The sequence below is a fragment of the Onychomys torridus genome, chromosome 1, assembly GCF_903995425.1.
Source record: "Onychomys torridus chromosome 1, mOncTor1.1, whole genome shotgun sequence".
Classification (NCBI taxonomy): domain Eukaryota; kingdom Metazoa; phylum Chordata; class Mammalia; order Rodentia; family Cricetidae; genus Onychomys; species Onychomys torridus.
The window spans coordinates 65,613,302-65,640,754 of NC_050443.1; the positions used below are offsets into that span (position 1 = coordinate 65,613,302).

At 35.6% G+C, this 27,453-nt stretch overlaps 1 protein-coding gene across 2 annotated transcripts; it reads right to left on the reverse strand.

The window, feature by feature from the left end:
- Positions 1 to 200: 200 nt before the first annotated feature.
- On the reverse strand, positions 201 to 27,453 carry LOC118593188 (vomeronasal type-2 receptor 116-like). Of its 2 annotated transcripts, none has more exons than XM_036202509.1 (7): positions 27,248 to 27,453; positions 7,940 to 8,219; positions 6,755 to 7,561; positions 5,127 to 5,354; positions 4,638 to 4,760; position 3,863; positions 201 to 1,108 (listed from the first exon to the last, which is right to left on the reverse strand). In XM_036202509.1, exons 1-7 carry the CDS (start codon positions 27,451 to 27,453, stop codon positions 201 to 203), a joined length of 2,553 nt encoding a protein of 850 aa, XP_036058402.1. The 2 variants fall into 2 exon arrangements, with proteins under 2 accessions (XP_036058402.1, XP_036058393.1); XM_036202500.1 differs by lacking the exon at position 3,863 and adding an exon at position 3,968.

The following is a 27,453-nucleotide window of genomic DNA, read 5'->3' on the forward strand; positions in this document are numbered from 1 at the left end:
GAAATGGCTCATCCCAAGGTTTTGATTCATGAAAACTGAGGCCTCGATCCCATGTTAGGGCTCCAATATGAAGCTTATTTTCTACCACAGTACATGAAAACAAATGTCATATTTGACCTGAGATTTGATGAATAGTATAAGCTGTGTGGCCTTCTATACCTGTTTGTTACAGGAAATGCTAGTTAAATTCAATGAGAATTTTAAACTTTAGCATGTGTGTCCCTGAACTTGTGAAAAGAATTTCTCTCAGGTTTTAACAAAATAATATAGCATTTTGGAGCAAAGATGCAAAGAAGTAGCCCTGCGCTAGAAGTCAAGATGCAGAAGACCTCCACAATAGCCATAGCCTTGCCCTTGGTGCTATGGTAGACAGGAAGAAAGGTGATCCAAACACTACAGAAAACAAGCATGCTAAATGTTAGGAACTTGGCTTCATTGAATGTGTCAGGCAAATTCCTGGCAAAGAAAGCTACAGTGAAACTTGCTAGAGCAATAGAACCCAAGTATCCCAGGACAGAGTAAAAGGCCATAACCGAGCCTTTGTTGCAAACAATCAAAATATGGCCATGTTCAATGTGCCCATCAGTGTCAACAAATGGAGGAGAAGTACCCACCCAGATTCCACAGAGAATCAGTTGGATCATGGTGCATGTTGGAATGATCAAATTAGTTGCCCCTGATATTAGCAGCCACCTCATCATTTTACCTGGAACAGTGACCTTGAAGGCAAGTACTACAGTAATTGTCTTGGCCAAGACAGTTGAGACAGCAACAGTAAACACAACTGCAAATATGGTCTGCTGCATGATACACATGGCCCTATGTGGTTGTCCAATGAAGAGCAAGGAACAGAGAAAACAAAAAATGAGTGACAGCAGCAGGCAGTAGCTGAGAACTCTGTTATTGGCCTTGACAATAGGAGTGTCTTGGTACCTCAAAAAGACACCAAATGTAACAGCTGCAAAAGCTGAAAAGCACAGAGCCAAGCAGGCCAGGGCCATCCCTGTGGGGTCTTCATAAGACAGGAATGTCACAATTTTTGAAAGGCAGTGAGTTCCTTCTGTGTTGGCATATTGATCATCTGGACACTTCAAGCAATAATCCATGTCTGTTTAAGGAAAAATATATCATCCTGTTTAATATCAATCTATTATTTAAGTATATCCCAGACATCTAAAATATTTTATTAGTGCATCAAAATGCATTAGGCAAAGTGATCTTTCCTGTTATCATAATGACATTTCAGTGTGGTAACTTATGAGAACTAATCTTGATTTTCAATTTCTATGAACCCCTTCTGTGACTAAGCAAACATAATTCTTTACAATTTTTCATATACAAGACACTCAGTAAACTGAAATAAAACTTTAGGCTGCATAAAAATATATATTGTTTGCCATGAGAAAATACTTTGGAGTGCATAATTAATAGAATCATTTATTTATTATTCACAGTTCTATAGCCTGCTCAGTTCTCTAAAAAAACATCCATTTCCTGATGTGGCTCCTTAGACATACACACTCTATTCAATCCATATCTAGCTTTAAATTTTCCTTTAATAGAGCCAAGGAAAGCAGAGGATTTAAGAACCAATTATGCCCCCAAGACTATACATTAAAAAATGTGACCCTATTTTTATGTTTCAATGTATGAATTTTTGCCAAGGGCTGAGGGAGTATACAGCAGGTGACAACTAGTATTTGACAAGTCAACCAACTAGACATATAACTCCCTGATGGGGAGCCCCACCTGGAAAAGCCGTGGGGTCACTGGCTGTCAAAACTGGTTGTTTTCTGTCTGTAACTTCCTCATATGCCGCTATTATACCTCCCTCAAAGAACAGCTGTGGGACTAATTACACATCCCATTGATAGTGTGTTTTAGATCTTTGGGAATACTTATAATTGTGGTTAGTCAGGTTATGATTTCTGTTTAAGCTGTATAATTCTGATGTATAGAAATAATACCATAATTTTCTTTATTTTACTGATGTAGGGAAGTAACAGTATTCTCATTCTCAAAGACAGCTAATTTTGGACTTCAGAAAAAATTCAAAACAGATTAAACTACTCTTGCAGGAAATACACAAAGACTAATTCTAGGTGTTGTTTATTGCTAAATCAAGGCCAGACTGTTTACATTGAGACTTAGCTCCTTGCAATAGCTCTCTTTTTGCACATACCCTGATTGCTCAAGGTTTAGCCAATTGTTTACTATCTGGGATACCTCGTCAACTTAGAAGTACATGCATGGGTCAGTGTGAAATTACTAGCCTAAGAGAAACTATGTGACTTGTGTTTTGAGAATGGGTTGGGCCCTGAAAAAATGTAACTTATAATTTTCCAGAATTTGGCTGTGAAGGAAGAACAGCAGCAGAAGTATGGAGAGAGATGGCTGTGTAGAGCTACGTGAGGGCTGCTGAAGAATGTGAGTGAAGTGTGTGTGTGTGTGTGTGTGTGTGTGTGTGTGTGTGTGTGTGTGTGTGTTAAGAGATCAAGAAGTATGAGAGAAGTGTGAGGGAATGAGTGGGTGAAAGAGTAAGTGAGCAAAGAGGGAATGAATAATGTAAAAGTATGTGTATGCGAGTAAGTATGAGAGAGAGAGACAGAGACAGAGAAAGACAGAGACAGAGACAGAGAGACAGAGACAGAGACAGAGAGAAGAGAGGTGGGGGAGAGAGTTATGTGAAAGAGCTGCTGATACATAGAAGAACTGTGCCTAGGGACTGTGTAAAGTGTTGTATGTTGACAGATCTATGTAAATGTGTAAATGATATGTTTAGCTGTGGCTGTATGGAGATTTGTAACTATGTGGAAGCAAGAAAAATGAAGCTATATAGAAAAGAGATGTAGAAGAGAAATATATATAAAAGAGAGATGTGTATCCATGTGAAAAATGTATGTATATAAAGATGCGTAGCTGCATGCAGCAAAGTGGAGATATGTAGCTGTCTAGAGACAGAAAGAGTCAGTGACCATTCTTAAGATGAAGTCAAAGAGAAAGTTATTATCAGAAGGAATAGGTGTTTCTTTACTTTACCAGTCAGATAAATAGAAACTTATTTCTAAATACCCTCAGACAAAAAAAGCCTAACCATCAGATAGAAAAGTAATTTTCCTAATCCTAACTACACTGAGGTTTTCTATCCCTGGTGCCAAGTACCCCTTTATGCAATACATTTTGGTAGGACACAGTATTTAGCAGTATTACTTTCATCTATAATATTTGACTGTCAATTATTGCAGGGGTGTGTTATTTATTTAAAAATCATCACAAGCAAGGTAACTCTGGATCTCTCAAGGACATATATGTGACTTTAAAACTGGATAGAGTAAAGATGATCCTCCATGTGCATTTTTGTTATTGACACCATAATATAGGCAGGTTTCTTTCAATCTCATTGTCTCAACTGATCAGACTGATAAGTGAAGACATTTCTAGTGTTTCATCTTTCCATTGAGGAAAGCACATTCTGTTTCAGTCATTTCCATCTTCTCCCAATTTTCTATAGGGCCGTATCTAAACTGACAGACAGACTTTTTTTTTAAATCAAGTTTTTAATGGTTTTATAATTATTCAGCATTTTAAAATTCTGTTTTCAAACTTTTCCTTATATTCATGAATGAGTAAGCATAACTTAAATTGTTTCTTTGTAGAATCTCCTGGTACAACCAGCACTATGAAAATAAATGCTACTCTCAATTTGTGTTTGATTTTCCTGCCATAGTTTCATCCATGAATTTAATATATTTTCTGTATACAATATACATTAAAAAATTTTATTTACTTGCATTATTTACTGTGATCTTTAACCAAAAATATTTGAATTTCAGTACAAATTCTCTTCATCTGAACTCCACACCCTTTTAAAATTTCTAATTTTCCAATGTTCAAACCATTACTCACCAGCTTCACACTGCTCTGAGGATGAAATAAAACTATATTTATATTTTATATATTTCATTACTCTATCAGAAAATATTTCCATTCATTAGTTGCTTGGTAAATTAAAATTAAATTTGCTTTCCATTGGAATTTTATCCTAATGAATATATTAGCACCTATTTAATCCAAATGGCCCATGTACATACTAATTTCTCAACATTATAATGAAAGCATGAATTCATCATATTTCTATATGTGGGTTTTCAAATTCCACAGTGAACCAGAATACAATTGAAAATACAACCTACTGAGTGTTCGTATCATATTCTATAGCTCACATTACAAAACATATTTCTCAAATAGAATGTAGCATCCTTGATCATCTACACCTTGTCATGAAGCTCATGATTTCAAAATCAGGGGTGTTCAGTCTTATGCCTTGAGAAAGACAAAAAATAGTTGCAATGTATTCCCAAATCCTGAATTCCGAGCTGAGGATAAATACTATAGTTTAGTAGTCTAAAGCAGTTTGCAGAATACATTATTATATGCAGTACTTCCACATAGAGCCAAAACTGCAGGTTGAGAAATAGATGTGTGTGTGTGTGTGTGTGTGTGTGTGTGTGTGTTTTATTGTTTTTTAGTTTAAACATGGTATTAAACATTTAATTTCCAATTATGCAATGAGAATTATACAATAATGGGAGAAATTAATTGATCAAGTGAAGTTTTTAGTAAAATGTGTACTTAACTGTCATGTTGGAAATTTCATTCTCTGGACAGCGGGTGCAATCAAAGCAACAGACACCCTGTCCATCTTGAAGGGATTTTCTAAATCCTGGACTGCAAGGTGTACTGCATATTGAAGGTGGAATCTATGAAAAACAACACATGCATTAGCAATTTAGTTATTGGGCAAGAGCTACAGGGACTTACAACATAATGCTATTGTAAAAACTACTTTTACAAACACAAATTAAATTGTAATGCAACATATATTTGTAGTTTGAGATGTTTATTCTGAAGTCCTTGATTTGTATATTATAAAGTATCCATTTTATATGTGCATGCATATGTACACACATATTTGTCTATAAAACTCTTAGCAAATCATGAAAGAAAATTTAGGTTCATGGATAAATGGCTAAATATTAAAATGCATATCCCCTCAAGAAAAACAAGACCATCAAAAGATTAAGTTTCTTGTTATATGTGGAGTATTAAATTTAGGTCTAACATACCTGTCTAATATCTGTAGCCCATTTTATCATTGCATCAGACATAAGTAATTGCTGTGGATGTGCAAAGTATTGGGAAAACTTTCCTATTTTCACCTTTAGTCCAAAATTTTGTAGAAAATTTCCAGTGTAGAAAATGTCATACTCTGTATCCAGGTTAGCTTTCTGATTCATGTTCACTAAGTCTCCAGCAGGATTTACAAATTGGATGTTCTTCAGGAAAGGAAAAATCTAAAACACATTTATTATTTTAGTTTGTACTATGCCTATACATCAGGACAGAAAATATGAAATGTAGATTTCCTCTTATTTTCAATTGTATCCTTAACTTAATAAAAGGAGATAAAAAATTCATGTAGATGTAAAATATCATTATTAAGATGTAGACATATCAGTTTTCACTAGCATTAATGCTCCAAAAAATACACAATTAATGATATGCTCCACTTCTTTCTGCTATCAGTATTATCTAATAGCAGGTAAAATTGAGGTCCTAAGTCAGTGGAAGAATGACTTGATTTCAATTGGCAACTATTTGTTACACTGATAAAGAGCAGTTGTACCACTTAAATTACCAGGCATTTTCTGGGTTCCATTTAATAAATACACAAATAATATAATGCATGAAAATAAATTAATAAAAAAAGACTTCCTTTGCCAAGCAGTGGTGGTGCACGTCTTTAATCCCAGCACTCAGGAGGCAGAGGCAGACGGATCTCTGTGAGTTTGAGGCCAGCCTCGTCTGCAGAGCTGGTTGCAGGACAGGCTCCAAAACTTCATAGAGAAACCCTGTCTCAAAAAATCAAAACAAAAATAAAATTCCCAAGAAAGCTCAAAGTGATTTTTCCCCAGCAATTAAATACATGCAATTTCTATATGGTAGTCATATTCTGGACAATATTATTGGCTTCAACTGTCAAATGCTCCCTTAATATAGGTTTCTATTGTTGTGACGAGACACTATGACCAAGGAAAATCTTTTAAAGAAAAACATTTAATTGGGTCTAGCTTACAGTTCAGAAGTTTGGTCCATTATCATCATAGGAGATAGCATACAGGCAGGCATATTCCTGGAAAAGGAGCTGAGAGTTCTACCTCTTTATCCACAGGTAACAGGAAGTGAACTGAGTGCCACATTGTGTATAGTTTGAACACAGGAGACCTCAAAGCCCATCCCCACCATGATCCACTTCCTCCAACAAGGCTAAAACTACTCCAACAAAGACACACTTCCTAATAGTGTTAGTCTCCATGGGGACCATTTTCTTTCAATTCATGGTACTGACTTCTTTCCCAGTGTTGGCTGAATCATAATTATACTACCAATATGCTTTGACTTAAAGACCATGAAAGAATAGAAAAATCAACCAGTTTTGGACAAATGTTCTTAGATACTTGGCTTTAGAATCAACTGATCATTTTAAGAAGTTCATTTCAAAGACTTCATTGAACATCATATTATTCAAGTTGTTTCTATTTTTTAATACTGAGCATCATTAATATATGCTGCTTCATTCTTTTTTGAGTGTTCATGAAAAATTTCATTATCTGTGCAAGATATTAATCAAGGATACATTGTTATTTATGGCCATAGTGTCTTTGTGGTATTTATTAAAATAAAGACAAATTACCTGCAAGGAGTCAAATTCCAGTCCCTTCCCAGTATTCTTGGACCATATATCTACTTGTTGCAAAAGTAACTTATGGAGTGAGTGGGCCACAGCATACACAGCATTATATAGGTTGTAACTTGTGTCACTCATGGACATTTCAAACTGGTACATGGATAACCACTCTGGTAGCATTTTTTCTGAACAATTTTTCAGTTTCTTACAATTAGATGATGACAAAGAACAATTAAAATATAGCCACCATAATTTGGCAAGAGAAATAGTATTAGTGTAGTTTGAAGGGTTCACTGTCTGAATAAATTTTTTTAAGCCAGCTATCTCAGAATAATGATGTGAAAAGCTGAGAGTCCCATGTAAGGAGTTGAAGAGGAATTCTCCATTACTTGTAATCATATCCCATTGTGAGGTAGTGACCCAGATTCTCTGAATGTTTACAAACTGCCATAGTCTTAAGTTCACTTGCAGATGAGAGTCTTTGTCTCCATATATGACAACAACTTTTGCTGTAGACATCATGATCTGATTATAATATACATAAATACTTCTAAAGAATAATTTTATGTCATATGTGATAATAGTTACAAAGGCTAAACAGATGCCACTTCTTTGCATTTCTTCTCTCAATTCAGAGGCAAATTGAAGTCCTAGGTCATCATCTGAAATGATCAGTCCCACCCACTTCCAGCTGAAATAGATCACCAAAGATACCATGGCAACAGCCACAGATGTGTCCTTGATACCCATCTGATAAAGATAAGGAAAGTGTTCATGGTTACTCAGGAGAGGATGAAATGGCCCATAGTAAAGCTGCAAGACATTAAAAGAATAAAAAAAGGAAGATCAAGTACACAAATATCAGTGTATGTTTCACAAAATCTGGACTTAGTGGAAAATTGTTATTCATCACATTAAATATTCATCAAAATCCAATTTTTATGATTTTTCTTAATAAGAAGAGTTGCACATATTCTTCCAGCAAAATACTTTATGCTACCACTGTCTCTCTCTTCTTTTTCCCATATGGTTCTCTGATGTACTCTTGAAAGGATCTGAGCATTTATTCTTGGAACTTTACAGGCAAGAATAGACATAAATTCATTTTCTACCTTTCCATATACCAAGGAACTAAGAAAACCAGAATAAAAATAGTTAGTGTTTCATGAAATCTAAACCAGCCCTCCTCACCTCGGGAATTCTGGAAACGTACAGGAGTGGTCCAAGCATGGCAGATGGCAACCACATTGGTCCTGTAAGTATCACTAAGTATCTTCTCTGGTTTCTACAGTGGTAGTTAGGAAAATAATCACCCCTTTTTGAGGATAAACTGATTTTACCTCGATCAGACAATAGTTTACATTCAATTTTAACTAGCAGGGAAATATTGGGCAAAATATGAGGGTTTCCATTGATTTCTTCAATGGCAAAATAAAGAGATAAAATCATGTGGACGTTCTTAGTTGTCAACCTGAAACAACAGATCACAGTGATTGTTAGATGATATACTCTAAATGTGATAATCTAGAATCACTCTCAGTATGAATTATATACTGAATCCTTAATGGTTTTATTTGTGTGTTTAATTATTTTAATCATTTTGCTATGGTGACACAAGTCCTGTTATTATGGTATAGGAGAAAGTGAGGATTTATTTTTAAATGGCTTTGGGCTGAACTTTCTCAAATGACATTTCATCATCTGGAGATTTCCTATAGTTTACTTTGTTGTCTCTGAACATGAGTAGCTTATAGAACATAAAGAAGGTTCTGTCTAACCTACAATCTTCTCTTGCCATTATCCTGGAATTTTTGTGCATAACATATGTGGAAAATGAGCGAGTTTCATTGTCTACTTATTTGTAGTGCTTTTTTCAACAGAAACAGAACTGTCTAAAGCCATGAAATTTTTATGAGCATGAGAAATGGGAAGTCAAATATATTTTTCCCATAGCTCATAGAACACCTATGGATTCATAAAAAAATTGTTCTTTTATCTTATTTCCAAACAACTAATTTAGTTTTTATGGTCCTTTATAGCCAAAATAAGAACCCTTACATGTCTGGTACCAACTAGAAAGCTCTAATTTCTCATGATTTGTATGCTTCTGTGTTTTCTTGGAGTTTTCTGTTGGTTTATTCAAACATGAAAAACTTTACTGTGAAAACCCTCTATACATAGATAGTAGAGAAAAACAGATCCTGGCTTTAACCTCATAGAATAAAAACATTACAAATGTTAAACTTTAACAACTGATATATGCTAAAAGTGAGTCTGTTTTATTTAAGTTTTTAAGTTTTTTCCCCTCATTAGAAAACCACACTCCAGTTAAAGGCAACATATCCAAGAGTATCTGGGCAGGGCAAATTGAACATGGTAGCCTTAATACCAGCACTCTGACAGAAACAGACAGTTCTTTGTGAGTTCAAGGCTCATCTTGTCTACAAGTGACAATGACACACAGTTGGGTGAGCAGGGAAGGGTGGATGACATGGGGCAGTTGTGAAAGAGGCATGAATGTAATCTGATTACATAAAATTAAAGTCTGAAGCAATAGAAAAGACCCTTAATATAGTACAAGCTAGTGTTCATTCATATGTGATAAAATGAATGGGTCATTAATGCAATGCTCATGGGATATCAATCAGGAAAATATTCTGAATAATTCTTTGACTTTTTCTCAATAGTAAAAATTTAGCTATCATACAATGGAGCTTTAACACTCTTCACTACAATACCAGTGGTAACAAAGACAACATGCATACACTTATTTGATTGAGTTATGCTGCACTTTACACATTGTAGTCAGGTTGTGTTACTTGCCAAATGATGAATGGCAGAAGGAAGTATGATATACACAGAAGATCATTTGTAGCTCATTAAGAATACTGAAGTCCTGTCATCTATAAGACAACGTGTAGGCTATTGGTTAGAATAGATGCACAAGACAGACACAAAAGCACAGGTGTCATGATTTCTAACATGTAGAAGAATAAAGTAGCTGATGAGAAATCAATAGGCTTTCATCTGATTTGAGGTGTGGGTCAAAAAGAAATTGTAAAAATGTAGAGCCTCAGATTATCAACTTGTAATCTTAGTACTCATTTACAGAATGCTGAAGTAGCATTTTTCCAAGATGCAGAAGTAATTGGGCTATTTTTGGTAGGGAGACTTTTATTGTTTGTTTCTATTTCCTTAGAGAGTGCATGTCTATTTAAGTTGTTTATCTGATCTTGATTTAACTTTGGTAGCTGGTATCATTGAGAAAATTATCCATTTCTTTTAAATCTTCCAATTTTATAGAGTACAAGTTTTTGAAGTATGACCTAATGACTCTTTGGTTTTACTGGGACTCTGTTGTTGTGTTCCCAGTTTTATTTCTGACTTTCTTAAGTTGGATATTCTCTATATCTGCTTTTAGGTAGTTTGGATAAGAGTTTGCTTATCTCAGAGATTTTCTCAAAGAACAAACTCTGTTTCATTGATTCTTTTCATTGTTCTTTGTTTCTATTTGATTGATTTTAGCCCTCAGTTTGATTATTTCCTGCCTTTTACTCCTCTTGGATATGTTTGCTTCTTTTTGTTCTAGAGCACTCAGGGGTGGGTGTTATTAAGTTACTAGTAAGATATAACCCAAAATTCTTTATGGAGATTTTAGTGCTATGATTTTCCTCTAAGCAACCCTTTTATTGTATCCCAAAAGACTGAGTATGTTGTACATTCATTTTCACTGAATTCTAGGAAGTATTTAATTTCTTTCTGTCATTTTTCATTGACCCAGTGGTCATCACATAGAGATTTTTTTCAATTTCCATAGATTTCTAGGCTTTCTTTTGTTAAAGTTCAGCCTTTTTCTGTAGTAGTAGGATAGGATGCAGGGGGGTATTTTTATTTTCCTATATCTGTTGAGACTTCCTTTGTGACTAGTATATGATCAGTTTTGGAGTATGATATGTGAGGTGCTGAGAAGAAATAATGTTACTTGGTGTTTGATAAAAATGTTCTCTAGTTATCTGTTAAGTTGATTTCCATTGTAAAATTTGTTAGCTCTAGTGTTTATATGTTTAGATTTTGTCTAAGTGACCTGTTCATTGGTGACAGGGGGATATAGAAGTCCCCCACTAATAATGTGTGAGGGTCAATTCACTTTATGGTTTAAACTTTTGTAATGTTTCTTTTCCTGATAGAAGGCTAATATCCAATCTATATAAAGAACTCAAGAAACTAGACATAAACAAACCAAACCATGCAAACAAAATGAGGTATAAAGATAAACAGAGAACAGTAGAGGAATATGAAATGACTTAAAAACACAGAAATGTTCAACATTGTTAGCCATTAGGGAAATACAAATTAAAACTACTTTGAGATGCCATCTTACACTTATCAGAATAGCTAAGATCAACAACACAAATGTTGAGCAATTCCTTAAATGTCTTTCAGACATTTGAGCTTCCTCTGTTAAGAATTTTCTGTTTAGTTCTATAGCCTATTTCTTATCTTAATTTGACTGTTGGGCATTTTGATGTCTAATTTCTTGAGTTCTTTATATATTCTGGATATCAGCCCTCTGTCAGATGTGGGGTTGATGAAGACCTTTTTCCATTCTGTAGGCTGTCGCTTTGTCTTGCTGACCATGTCCTTTGCTCTACAAAACCTTCTCAGTTTCAACAGGTCTCATTGACTGATCGTTTCAACTGTCGTGCTGGAACTCTCATCCAATAACTGATAGATGTGGATGCAGAGATCCTCGGCCAGGCCCACAAATATAATAAAAAATGATAATAAAAACTAAACACAAATGATAGCTCATTTAGCCTCTTGGTGGTGGAACACACTTTTAATCCCAGAACTCTGTGAGTTCAAGGCCAACCTGGTCTACAGAGTAAGTTCAAGGACAGCCAGAGCTACACGGAAAGACCCTGTCTCAAAAAACAAACAAAATAAAACAAATTTATAAAAAGTAAACAAGAAACAAAGCAAAACAAATGATAGCTCATGTTGGAGAGGATGAGGAACATTGTTGGTGGTAGTGCAAAATCATATGGCCACTATGGAAATCAGTCTGGTGGTTCTTCAGAAATTTGGGAATCAATTTATCACAAGATACAGCAATACCACTCTTGGGCACGTATCCAAAGGACACACCATCCTATTACAAGGACTTACTCAACTGAGGATCATAGTGGCTTTATTTGAAATAGCTAGAAACTGAAAACAACCTAGATGTCCCACAACTGAAGAATAGATATAGCAAATATGCTATATTTGCACAAAGGAGTATCTTTTTGTTTGTTTGTTTTTCCAGACAGGGTTTCTCTGTGTAGTTTTGTGCCTTTCCTGGAACTCACTTTGGAGACCAGGTTGGCCTCAAACTCACAATATCTGCCTGCCTCTGACTGTCTATTGCTGGTATTAAAGGCATGTGCTATCACCGCCCTGCCACAATCGAATATCTTAACTAGGCTTTCAATTGCTGTGAAGACACACCATGATTGTGGCAACTACCATAACGGAAAATATTTCATTGATGTGGCAACCTCCAGTTTGAGAGGTTTAGTCCATTTTCATCATGGTGAAGAAATTGTGGCATGAAGGTAGAGATGGTGCTGGTTTCATCTTGATCAGAAAGCAATAGGAAGTGGACTGAGATACTGGGAGCCCCCATAAGAAACCCCAAAGCTTACTTCTTCAGGGATACACTTTCTCCAACAAGGCCACACCTACGGCAACAAAGCCACACAACCTAATTTTGCCACTCCCTATGTGCTTATGGGGGCCAATCACATTCAAACTATCACATTCTGCTTCCTTCCTGGCCCCCAGAAGCTTTTAATAATATCAAAATGCATTTAGTCTTACTTCATAAGTCCCCATAGTCCTCTCAACAATGTTTAATTGTACAAAGTCTTTTCTGACATTTATGCACTCTCATAATTCTAATACCCTATAAAATCAACTTCTCTCTTAGTTAAGGTTTCCATTGCTGTGGAGAGATGCCATGACCATGGAAACTCTTCTCAGGAAAAAAAAAAAACAAACAAACATTTAATTGAAGGGGCTCACTTTCATTTCAGAGGTTTAAACCATTATCATCCTGGTGGGACATGGTGGCATGCAGGCATACCTGGTGCTGGAAAAGTAACAGAGAGTCCTCTTGTAGGCAACAAGAAATAGTCTGAGACATTGGGCAGCATCTTGCGTATATATGGAACTTCAAAGCCCACCACCACAGTGACACATTTTCTTTCTTTTTTTTTGGACACCTCACACAGCCTTGATGCAGAGGGAGGGGTTTAGGCTAGCCTCCACTAAATGTACCTCCCCATGGGAGGCCTTACCTCCTTGTAGGAAGGAATGGAGGGTGGGTTGGGAGGGTGAGGCTGGAGGAAAGGGAGGAGAGAAGAGGTGGATCTTTGATAGGTATATAAAATGAATAAAAATTTTCTTAATAAAATAAATGGGACACTTTATTTAACAAGTCTAGATCCACTCCAACAAAGCAACATCTCCTAATGGTGACACTCCCTTTGAGGTGCATTTTCTTTCAAACAACCACATTTTATTCCCTGGTCCCCAAAGTCTTGTAGCTATATCATAATGCAAAATTGCATTCAGCCCAACTTCAGAAGTTCCCATAGTCTATAACAATCACAAACTTATTTACAATTCTAAAGTTCAAAGTCTCTTCTGAGATTCATGCAATTTCTTAACCATAATCACTTATAAAATTACAATCAAAATCAGATCACATGCTTCTAACATATAATGGCACAGGATATACATTGCCATTCCAAAATTCAGGTAAGGGAGCATAGCAAGGAAATATTGGAATAAACAAAGACCAATTAGGACTCCAAACTCTGCATCACCATGTCTGATCATCAAGGTGCTCTTCAGATCTTCAACTCCTTTTGGCTTTGTTTAGTGCAATAAAATTCTTTCTCTTGGTCTGTTTCTACTCCCTCTTAACAAAATTCCCTCTGCAGATATTACATGACTCTGGCATATATAACATCTTGGGGTCTTCAAGAGAATCCATGCTTCAAAATCAAAGTTTTATGCAATGTTCATGCAATAGTCTCTCTAGGCCTCCATTCAGAGACAGCCCTGACACATTCCTAACTCAGCAGCTTTTCTTAGTCTAGGGGAAAGTTTTACAGCCTCTTTCTTCTATTTTTAACTCCAGAATCACAGAGTCATGGTGTGCTACTTTCTGGGGCTGGTTCATGGCCCTGTCATTCAATTATACCTTTGCCAGATTTTTTTTTCTTTTAATGTATAAGCTTTGCTGTCCTGAAACTTGGTCTGTAGACCAGGCTGGCCTCAAAGTTAGAGATATGATAGCCTGTGCTGTCCAAGAGCTGGAACTAAATGTGTGCACCACCACACCCTGCTCTAAGTTTTTCTTTAAATCCTTTTTCATAAGTTGAAAACTTACCAGGGTGGTCTCTGGCCATAAGGTTATCACTTCATCATCCTTTAATATCCTTGAACACATAAATTAGCTCTATTCTACTTCCTTGTTCCCCTTTACTCTATCTGCACACTTTGTATTTTTGTATGCTCTTCTTGATTTTTTTTATTGTAAATCTTCATCAGAGTTAACACTAATAACCATATGAGGGTATCTATATTAGGCTGTTTTAAAATTTCCTCCCAATGAGATTTATCCAAAACTCTTCACTTTATCCTTATTCTGACTCTTCAGACAAGGGCAAAAAGAAGCCACCAAATATCATCACCAAAATACCACAAGAATGATTTCTAGGCTACATATTAATATTCTTCTCTTTTGTAACCACTTGACCCTGCACACCACAGTTCAAATAACTCTTTGTGACATTGGCTTCCATTTTCCTAATAGTATGGCCCATTAAGCAGCATTTAAAGCATTCCATTGCTTTCCTAATCTGAATTCTCAAAGGCCATATTACTCCAAACGAAAACATGGTCCAGTCTATCACAACAATATCTCAGTCCCTGGTACCAATTTCTGTCTTAGTTAGGATTTCTATAGCTGTGAAGAGACACCATGACCACAGCAATTTATTTAAAGGAAAACATGTAATTGAAGTGCCAGTTTATAGTTTCAGAGGTTTAGTCCATTATTGTCATGGTGGGGAGCAGGGCAGCATACAAGCAGACATGGTGCTGGCTACATCTTGATCAGAGTGAAACAGCAAGTGGACTGAGGCACTGGGTGGTAACTTGAGCATAGGAACCTCAAACCCTGTCCTCACAGTAATACCAGTAATACACTTCCTCCAAAATGCCATTCCTACTCCACTGAAGCCATACCTCCTTTATAGTGCCACTCTCAATGAGCTTAGGGGGCCCAATTATATTCAAACTACCACAATGGAGTATTACTCAGCTGTTAGAAAAAATAGCATCGTGAAATTTGCAAGCAAATGTTTAGAATTAGAAAAACAATTATCTGGAGTGAGGCAACTTAGACCCAGTGAGACAAACATTATATGTACTGTGATATGCACTTATATGATTATTATAAGTGAATATTTGTTGTTATGCAAATGATTGTCATGCTGAAAAACATAGACAAAGCTAAGTAACAAAGAGTGTTCTTAGAATCCTGTGGGAAGTGGAAAATATTAGATCTTGTATGTGGACTAGGAAGGGGTGAGGATGGGAAGAGGTGGGATCAATTGGGGGATAGAGGGATGGAGGAAGAGAGTACAGAGAGAGACTGCAGAAGTAGGTGGGTATTTTAGGGGCAATATGAAAATATAGTTTAGTAGAAACTTCCAGGAACTTAGGAGGTTGACCCTGACAAAGAATCCAACTAATGGAGAAGATGAAGCCTGAACAAGCCATCTTCTGTAACCAGGCCAGGATCTAAGTGGTGGGACTGAAACATCAACCCAGCCAAAAAAAATCCATGGTCTTCTACCTGGTATATTGCAAGATGTGATGGGGCAATATTGGCTCAGAGCTTGTGTGCTTGGCCAACCAATGACTGATCTAACCTATGGCCAATGTCATGAGAGGAAGTCCATGCCTGATACTGCCTGGATGGTTGGGATCTGGAAGTTGGATGCCTCAGAGACCTAGAGTAGAACCAAACATTACTGACAAAAAAATTCATGAAGTCATTACTAATGATATTCTGCTATACTCATATGATTGGTGCCTATCTCAACAGTCATTAAAGAGAAGATTCCTCCAGCAACTGATGGGAGCAGGTATAGAGACTACAGCTAAACAATAGACAGAACTAAGGGAACTCTGTAGAAGAGGGGTAGAAAGGATTGTAAGAGCCATAGGGGTCAAGGATACCATGATAATACAACTCACAGAATCAGTTAAGCATGGCCCATAAGGGTTCCAATTGACTGAAGCAGCAACCATAGAACCTGCAATGGTCTGCATCAGACTTTCTTCATACATGCTGTGGTTCTTTATCTTGTGGGGTTTTTTTTTGGCTCCTAACAATGGGAGAGATGGTGTCTCTGACTCTTTTTCCTGTTCTTGGACTGTTTCCTCTAGTGGGTTGCTTTGACCAGATTTAATATGAGGGTATATGCCTAGTCTTATTGCACCATGTTATGTCAAGTTCAACTTATATCACTGAGATGCCTTCTCTTTTCTGAAGTGAAATAGAGGAGCAGCAGATTTGGGGAATAAGGTAGGTGGGAGTGTTAAGGTGAGGGGAAGTAGTGAGGACATCATTTAAGATGTATTTTATGAGAGAAAAAATTTAAAAAATATTTCAGAAAAAAAATTAATTGAAACTTTCTAAAAATTGCAATTTATTTCATGTTATCATAAAGATTTCAGGAATGAGAAATATACACACAGAGAACTGCAATATAGTAATTATAATCATCCTTTGAGTATTTGACCTCATTTAATATAGTAGTAATTTATATTTACATATAAATCTATTATATTGTTTTAAATAGAAACAGAACACATGCACTCTAAATAATTAATTTTAGTATTAATCTTATGTTTGTCACTTTACTAGGATGCAACAAAATCTCTGAGGTATGTATTGCATCACATCCATTTAATAAATCACTAGAAGCTGCTCCCTCATATAGAACCACCCAAGCATGAATTTTGTTCTGGTTTATAGTACCAGGTGTGATTTCATATTGTGGAACTGACCTTAAATCCAATCAAAGGCTGTCAATGTTAGTCAAGATAGTTGATTCAAAAATCACACAAACAAACATATCCCACCTGTGATGTCATTATTTCAGCCTGCAAGGACCATAGCCAAGAAGAATATTGGTGACAATTCTTCACCAGCACGTTCATTCATCCATCTCACACTGTGAAGGCCAGACAGCAGGAGGGGTTTTCCCAGTTCAGTCCTAGCTCTGTAGTGAAAATGTGTGGTGTCTTCAACAACAAGGTCTTACCTTCTAGTTGTGGTATAACCTACAGCTATAGTAGTAGCCATAATGGGTTGTGAGATGTCAAGGGACTGACTCCATGGCAAACAACTCATAGGGACATAGCCCACCTCTGGCACATTCATTTACATTCAATAAATTTATGACTTCTAGGAGTGTCCATTTCTAGCCATGTAGGTTACATATTTTGATTTTAAAATTTTCACGTGTTGTTTAACAACATATTCCCCCTTTTAATTGACCAACCCCAATGAAGTAGTATGGTAAGTGGAAATACCATTGTACCTGGTTGTCTTTAGTACAATTATGTACATCAATGTTAATGAAATACCTCATTCACTACCAATTCTTTGTGGAAACGCATGCATGACTCTTTATTAGGTGAGCTATTTAATGGTGGCTTCACCTGTGGATCACCTTGATGGAAATATTTGTAAGAGGCTGTGGCTGTGATTTCATAGATGAAGGAATAATTTCCTCTCTCACTGAGCGGTATATGCCCTATGAAGTTTACCTGCCAATCTCATGTAAGGCAGGTTGATTTATGTGTATGTTCTATCAGGGCATCTATTTTTAAGGCTGTAATCAGAAATAAGCTCTACATGTTTGGATTGCATGTAAAATACCAGACTGTTCCACATGAATGCCAGTAACTTTAACTATTTTAAAATCTAAGTTGGCTCCTTTCTGAACAGATTTTACATGGACTTAGTGAGCAGAATCCAAGAGGACCAGATGCCCCATAATTTGTTAGTATCTGCTTCCTAATTTCCAAGACAGTTAGTTAATTTGCTATGAAATGCCACATGGAAAACTACATGGGTTCTGATTTCTGTTGATATTCATTATATATTTCTTTCCACATTTGTCCCCACAGTGGCAGACTCAGCAACTGTCATCACTACTTTTGCTACATAGACATCCTTTATGATGCCTCTAACTACATCCCAGGTGTCAGTACAGATAGACATAGGCCAGCTATCATTAGTTACTACTATTGATGCTGCTTTTAACTCTGCTAATTGGCTACTTTCCCCTTTTTGAGCCACATGGTACCTGTGTTCATTTGTATTGATATATTGACTCATTCTTGTTAGGTGTGTGTATAAACACCTTCTGTGTACCAGGCATCAAGTGGGATGGGGCTTATCCCTTAAAGTACTTTATTTAGTTTAGCTGTTATTTCATTGTTGTTTCAAGACACTGGTTCTAGTAAAGCCTCTATGAGATTGGTGATATGGCTTGCAAACACCATGCATTGTTTCTGTAAGTATAAATGCCACATTTGCAAAGATTAATTTTGTGTTCCACCAAAGAGAGTTTTATCCAGAAACCTTTCAGTTTAACCTTTTATTTGTTATACTGATTTTTCAGGCCACTGAGGTAAGACCAGTTATAAATTTGATCTTATGTGATGCTTTGTGTAATGCCAACAATTGCTGTAATAGTACTGTGCACCAGGATTCTACTTCATTACAGGACAGAAAAAACAATTCTGTAGGAACCATTTGCTCACATTGTATTTTCCTCAGCAATATCTTTCTGAACTTCTTGTAAATTCTAACAGAAAGAAACACTGGGGTAGTGTGGCACAGGTGTTTATTTTGCTCTACAATGATATTATTCTGCTCAAAAGCATTTTGAGCCTTTTTGTCCCAATTAAATATAACATTATTCTTTATTAAGCTACATAGAGTACTGGGATCCTGGGATATGAAAATCTGCCAATATCAAAAAGTCCACCAAAATTTGTGTAGATACTTTATGTTTACATGCACAGACTATTGTAATACTTTGTCAAAAGCATTGTCAGGTATCATTTACACATTTACCAAGCCATGATGCCTCCCAAAATTTCCAACTGTTCTTGGCCCTTCAATATTGTGCAGATTAATCTTCCATTCCCATTATTTTAGATTTACCTGCATGTCCTTTGGATGCTTTTCTAAATATGTAAAATACTCAGAGAATAAATAATATAATAAACTTTTTCTAGATGATGGGCAGAAGAAAGAAACATTCTGATCCATTATTACATAACAAATAGTGGGGTTACAAAGATACCTTCATGAAGCACTCTGAAGTCCATTGTCATCTGACCTGATCAAGTTTCACGTTACCTCAGTTGTTCACATCTAAGAAGATACTAACATAAAAAAAGTAATTGAAGTCTAATACAGCATGTAAATGTTCCATCGATGTGTACCATTTACTTTTTTCTCAGATCAAGGTTGGGTGAAAAAATAACATGAATGGAAGGAACTTACTTAGTTTTCTAAAACCCTCAATCCTTCTCTCTCAGTAATTCCATATTCTAGAGATTTTCATGGAGCTTTCTAATATTTCACCACCTTTATGAGCTCTTATAGGTTTTGATTTCAATTGCTCATCCCTATTTATAAACAATGGAGAACATTGCACCTGGTGTCACCCTGATTTCAAGATGTTCTTGGTAGCAGTAATTGTTGACTCTTGAATTACTGTAACTGACTCTTAGGGGAGTTCCTAACTAGTCAAACTATCTCTACCTCTTGTATACCACTTTGCTAGACACAAATATACAATTGTCTTAGTTTCTTTTTTATTTATGTAGAGAGACAACAGGACCAAGGCAACTTCTGAAAGAAAGCGTTTAATTGAGATGTTGCTTACAGATTCAGTGTTAGTTCATTTATATCATGACGGGGAGCATTGCAATAGACAAATGAGAATGACTTTCAAGCCATAACTGAGTGCTTATACCTTATCTGAAAATTACTGTGTAACTGTTGTTTAAAAAGGCTTCTCTAGTTCAAGCAGTATAAATTCTGGGTATTTCTTATTTTTCTCATTTTCTTTAATGGACCATGCTTCAAACTCTCTCCTGAATATGGATTTTTCCACTTGTTATTTCTTTTTTTTTCAAGATAGGATATCTCTGTGCCTCTTGAGTGCTGGGATTAAAGGTGTGTGCCACCACCACCTGGCTACTTGGTATTTCTTATTTGTTTGCTTGTTTCTGTTTTTAGTTTTTTTTTTATATACTAATGTTTATGGCATTTACCACTGTTCTCTCATTCTCTCAGTTAACTAATTTATTTGCCAGATGTCAGAAAACCTTGAGGATGCTAGCCACATCTCTATCTTTTTGTAATTTCTCTTTTACATAAGCAATTTTCTGCTTCACTGCCATCACAGCCTCACATACTTTTGTTACTACACACAACTGGGCCCAGGGAAGCCTCAGTTGCTGCTGGCCTACATTCTTGACCCTTGTGCACTAACTGTAAAGATTATAGTACTTCTTTAAACTTTTAACTATTTACAGGACATCTCTGTATTATAGAGTGGATCCAACTCATTACCCAGGCATGCCATCTCAAACCACATAGAAGACTCCCATCCTGGGATTTACTCCAGAGACTACTAATTCTGATGGCTAATCTCGCTATGATAGCAAGAGCCATATAATGGCTGCCATACTGAGAGGGCATATTAACACACCCTATACAGACAAGGACATCGTTATCAGAACTTCTATTGATAATGCTTCTATATGAAGCTGCTGAGACTAAGTTGCATGTATTGCTGCCATAGAAAGGAACATGGACTCTCTCCAACTAACACTCTTTTTTTTAAATAGGATTCCTGTCCTCATGCCAATTATGTCAAGTAATGGACTTTTCCTTGGAAGAAACACATATACCCACTCACCCCAGGCAAGAAACCTACAAAAGATTGAAGTATGAATATCACCAAAATCTAACTTGTGAACATATTATTTTTATTCATATTATTTATAGGAATATGGGTGAGTGGTTAGTAACAGGATAAAAAATGACTGATTTCAGTTGTAAATTCCAAGCCCACCATAGTATGTGTGATCACTCACCAACATTATCAACCTGGAGCACACTGAACTACCTTCAGGCAGTTAAATAGGTTAGAAAGTCACCGTTTCAGCTGTCTCAATTGCTCTGAACCTCTTGTTGGGATATAGAGTAGATTATGCATCTTTCTGGGATGATTAGCTGATGTGTGCTACTGTCACACAGCTGTGCTTGTCTCAGACTTTTATCAGGAGAGAGAAATCCTGTAAGTTTAGTGGATTTCTTGAGTCTATTTTGAGTTTTTTACTTTTTTGCTTAAGGAGCTTCCCTAGGAGATGGAATATTTCCATCAAGTAGGAATCTGCTGCCCAACAGGTTAAACTAATTCCTAATAACTTATCATTATACCTATCAATCAATACATCTTTTTTCTCTCATCTTGAAAATTTGCAATGGATTTTGCTTAAAACAGAGAATGACAACTAGTTTAAGTTTAGAGAATAGGAGACTATAGAGTGCTTAGTACCCAAAGTAATATTATATATATATATGTGTGTGTGTGTGTGTGTGTGTGTGTGTGTGTGTGTGTATTTTTATATAAATAACCTCTTCCATGATCAAGGATCACTGGGGAAGAGAATGCAGAAAATTTGTCAGCATCAGATGAAATAGATAACAACAAAAACACATTATCTTCTGGCTACAGCAGGGTACTGTACATATGACAGCTTCCATAAAATCTTTGAAAGTATAAGCCAAACCATATGCCAGCATGAAGAGGGAAGTTGAACACAAAATTCCACTTATTTGAGCAATATTTGGGTGTTGTGAGGAGACACTGTTTTCTTCAAGAGTACTTAGCCATTCTCTATTGGAAGATGACACATCCAAGAATATCTGGGAAGCAGAAATTGTTCTTGAAAGACTTTTTGAAAAAAGACATGTAATTATTTATTTAGGGATTAAGGAATACATTTAGGAAGAGTTGTTGGAGGGAGTTAATATGTACAAAACCTGCTGTGGGAACCTCTTAAAGGACTAACAAAAAAGATCACCCCAGGCCATCAGTTTCAGTACAGAACAGGTAAAGCTATTATCAAAACTTTTGAAATTCTATTCAATGTAAATGAGTTTTACTTATTCCTTTCATTCAATTGTTTTAATTATGCATCCACATGGAAGAGGGGAATGGCCAAAAACATCTATGTCATGTCTATGATAATCAGGAGAAAAAGTATAGTGAAGATTGGGATTGGACAGTTCCAGTGGAAGGTAACACTGACAAAAATTGAAACCTTCTGCTAAGTGTACCACACACATACTGCGCCAACTTGAATTTCAGTCATCAAGTGTGTGATCATTTTGGCAGATCTCAAATCCAAATGATAGCAATAATGGAAATGCAGACAAATAAAATATATATAAGTGACAGAGGCCATGGGAGTATATAGCAGATGGCGCTTAATGATTCAGGTGTTGACCTACCAAACAAATAATTCTCTGATGAAGGAATTTCATCAGTAAGGCTTACAGGAACACAGACTCTGAAAACTAGTTTCTTCTGTTTGTAATTTCTCTCTCTCATGTGCTACTACATTTCTTTCATAAAAACAGCTAAAGTGTTTTTCTGCTGCTTGTGTATTTATCTCATACATTTATTTCATCACATATAGTTGTAGATGGTCAAGAAGATGATTTCTGCTTAGGCTGTATAATTTTGATGAATAGAAATAATACTGGGATATTTTTCATTATTCAGACTGACATAGGAAGAAAATGACAATATTCTCAGCTACAAAGTCAGTTGTTTCTTTTTTTGTTGTTTTTGGGTTTTTTTTTTGTTTGTTTGTTTTCAAATCTGAAATAGATTAGTTGTTCCTGGAGACAAATTATACAAGAGTAAGCTCCCAGGTGTCTGTTTGTTGAACCAAGATCAGGTGATAACATTAAGACATTGAATTCCCTGAGCCATTTTCTTTCTGTATGTACTCCTAACCCCAAGGTTCAGCTAAATAACTGTTTATTGTTTAAGTCCTGAATTTCAATGTCACTCTCCATTTGGGATCCCTGACTACTGAGAGCTATGTGCATGCTGTACTCCCCATGTCCAGTCAGTGTGACTTCCCAAGCCTGAGAGACACTGTGTGATTCCTTATGTGTATCAGAGTGGCTCTGTCTCTTTTTGTTTACTCAAGAAATGCTTTGTGATCCTGATAATATAACTCATATTTATCCAGAGATTTTGCTGCGGAGACAGATATGTGTATGTATGACAGAGATGTGCATATAGGACAGAGATATGTGTGTGGGAGAGTGAGTGAGAGTGCGAATGAGTGAGTGTGTGAGTGAGTGAATGAGTGGTTTAGTAGTGTGTAAATGAATGTAGCAGAATAGAGAGAAGAAATGTGTATAGAAGAGATATATGTATATAGAGAGATATGGAGCTATATAGAAAAGAGATGTAACTCTGTGTAGAGATATGTGGCTGCATGAGAGAGATGTGTGTATGTAAAGAGTGATGTGTAGCTGTATGTATAGAATATAACTGTGTACAACAGAGAAATTTTCCAGAGACATATTTTTAGGGTGAAGTAAAAGAGGAAATTGTCATCAAAAATGTATTTCTGTATATGGATTAATAAAATCCTGTTCAGCACCTGGTTATTTTCTTCCACTGTAATTTATTTAAGGAGGGCATCAAAAGAGTTGGTATGTGTAAAATCTAGTTTCTTAAACTACACACCAAGAAAATACACCTAAATTCAGAAGTATAATCATATGATGAGGTATTGGACATATTGCATCTGATGATATCTTGTAGATATTGGTCCAGTATATTTACTGTATTATACAATTAAAGATAAAAGCAAATGCATATAGAACAAGTTTACCTTAAATACTATAATATCTCACTAAATATATCCCAGAGGTCATGCATATCTTATAGCAAATCAAGGAGTAATACTGGGTTATGTCTATTTTTCTATGTTCCCTACCATGGTGGAATATGTTTGACAGTTGAATATGATGAATTATCATGACATTTTTTACAAAATCTTTGTCTTAGTTTATTTTCTATTGCTGTGATAAACTGGTCACTGGTCACAACCCACACAGGGAAGAAAGGGTTTATTTGGCTTACAAATTAAAATCCATCATTCATAGAAGCCAACAAAAGAACTCAAGGCACAACCTGAAAGCAAGAATTGAAAAGACCACAGAAGAGCACTGTGTTCTAGCTTGCTCCTGTTGGCTTGCTTAAATTGCATTTTCATACACCTCAGGACCACCTGCCCAAGCATGACACTTCTCACAGTGGACTGAGCCCTCCCACATCAATCATCTAATGGGGCCAATGAATTGGCCTACAGGAAAGTTTAATGCAGTCATCTTCCCAGTTGATGACTTTAGCTTGCATCAGGTTGAGAGGAACTTAACCATTCTTGACTAAACAATATTTGTGATTAACAAGAATCATAGGAATTCTTTTTCACTGATAGGAAACCATATAATCCTAAACCAATTTATAAATACTGTGTAATATTGCAAAATGAATGGTCTCTTAAAGAGCAATTAATGTACAGTTTTATAAAATAAGGTAGATAATGACAATTATTCCAAACATGGTATAGTAAATTATAAATACTAAATGTTACATACTGCTTTGGTACAACAAATGGTGAAAAGTTTAAATTAATTTCATAGGAGCTAGGTTTCTATGCCAAAGCTCTAAAATATCATTAAATATATTACTAGTAAATCATGAGGAAGAATGTCTATTCATAGTATGATATATTCCACAAAAGTTTATCTATTTGTTATGGTTAGTATGAATTTATTTTGCTGAATTATAGCTATCATCTAGAAGGTCAAATATTTTTTCTTCCTATAATATATAATTTTATTACTATTCTATTAGAGGAAATACCATATAGGCTGACTTACATTCCAAGATTTTACTTCATAAACTTACTTTCCTTATCAAGTGTGCTATCATGTTCTTAATCATGACAGAAAAAATATGACTGATATAATAACCTTAAATTGATATAATATAATAAACTTATATTTAACAGTGTAATAAATATACAACCCTATACTTAATGAATGTACATATATATTAAGAACAAAATGAAGAAATGATCAGAACTATACCACATTTCCTGTATACTTGAGATATTTATGGTAACATTAATACTTTCTTTCATAACTAGTATTGACCTTATGTGTAATGTAATTGTATACAGGCAAAGACAGGAATCTAGATAGAGAATAGTTACCTTGTTATGCAATATTGAGCTATCTTTAGTTAGTAGAAATGAAAATATTTCTTTGGACCTGTTTTATTTTGTGCCTCATAATTTTGTAAGCCCGAATAGAGAAAGTACCTATGACTTCAACTTTGCGTTTTTCAGAAAAAAATTCAGTGCTCTTATCAAAGAGTTTATGTCACTGAAGCACAATGGTCCATTAGTTGAGAACTCAGTGTTTATGAAATCAGAGATTGCATATTTCATCAATTTGATTCCCTGGACAATGGATTTTTCTTCTAATGTCCAGGGTGTCACATTCACTTTTATAACATGATACGTTTAAGACTCATCTGTAATGAAGATTTTATTTTATTTTATTTTTTTGTTTTGTCAAGACAGGGTTTTTCTGTGCAGCTTTGGCACCTTACCTGGAACTCACTCTGTAGCCTAGGCTGGTCATGAACTCACAGAGTTCTGCCTGCCTCTGCCTCCTGAGTGCTGGGATTAAAGTCATACAACACCATCACCCAGCTGTAATGAAGATTTTTATGTCAAACTCTGCTGTACTACCCCTTAGATCATTCTTAACTATATCTGATCTTGGATATATGAATCATCTCCTCATTAGTGTATTTCACTCTGTGTATTGCTTTTTGAATTTAACCAATATAATTATATGATCCCTTTCTCCCCAATTCTTCATTAACCATTATTCCTAAGGATATTTTTTTACAAATATACCCACAATCCAGTGATTTTATGAATTTTTCCATTGCTTTCTTTTCCTGAGTATATTCTCACATTTATTCTATACTTTATATTATTCTGTTCTAATTTGACTTTCATTCATTGCTATACTATTAAAAATCTAACACAGCAATGTCTCAAACTATCAGGTCCACTCTGCTCTTTGCCACACATATAACAATGTTCTATATTCAGGAGTCATCCAAAGAAAATTTCTACAGCATATTTTTTATTAAAATTCCCTTACAATTGCAAATGTTAAATACTACAGAACACTCATTAATAACAAATTATTATCAAAAATGAAAATCAGAGTGTGATGTGTGCATATAAACATACATACTTTAGAATATTTGAAATAGTTTTAAAAAGGAACTAAATGTGGAATAGCTATCACAGATGAAAATTAGACGAGGAAAATAATACAAGAAAATTTAAAATAAGTAAATGTGCTTTAATAGTGAGACATGACCAAATTTGTAACTTTCTTATCTCTGTCTGACTTGTGAGCCATTATGATGGCACATGAAGGGGGAAGTAGGAGATCAATGCTTGCAGTGGCCTCCCATCTTCTAGCAGGCAAATAAATGTTCTAATGGAATACCCTAAATGGATGGTTGATCCATGAACTTACAACCTAAGACTCCAACTCTTGTCATGGTTAACACAAGAAAAATGTGGCTGTGCATATGAAACAGAATGGAAAGGAAAGCACAAAGTTCTCATAATGAGAAGATGCTTTGTTCCCATTCTCAACTTCATCTGCAAAAGTTAACACAACAAAGCAGTGAAAAATATATGACAGATAGATTATTTGCACAAAACCCAAAGTATCTTCTAAGGATAGGTACTCAAAGGTCATGTTGGATGTACCTATTGTACTATGTATGGGAACTGGGTATTCTGTGTTAGCAGATGAAACATCAGACCTCATAAACAATAGTTTACAGCAGCCTTCAAGAATGCAGTAACATACTGAGTTTGAGATTTTTTTTCACTAGAGAACCACAACATACCTAGAAGTGGCAAATGTCACTATAATGTGTAAAGCTCTAAAATAATGGTAAGTTGTTCATCTATTTCAATTTCTGTTCTGGAAAATGCTATGCTAGAAGAAAGGTGGACACCAAATACCCTTTACCAGTAAAAACAGTGAAATTATTACCAGTAAGACTTTGCTTATGTTGTTTGTCATGAGGGAGTACAAAACAGACAGAAGACAGAGAGAATGATGGTCTAAGTAGTAGTAGATATTGTACTCATTATTTATCATGACATTTAATGAAGAATAAATTAAGTACTTACTGCTTGTCTAGATTTCCACTGAAGTGATCATTCTTCATGTGTCCACTCTTAGTATAAATGGAAAAGAAACAATCAAGTTCCTTATCTCCATCCTGATTTTCCTTGTCTTTTATTCTCAAAAAGCACTTGGGATCAGTCAAACTGCAGAAAAGGGAGGAAAGCATTAGGACCAAGAAGACAAAAGTCAAAGAGAACATATTTATCAT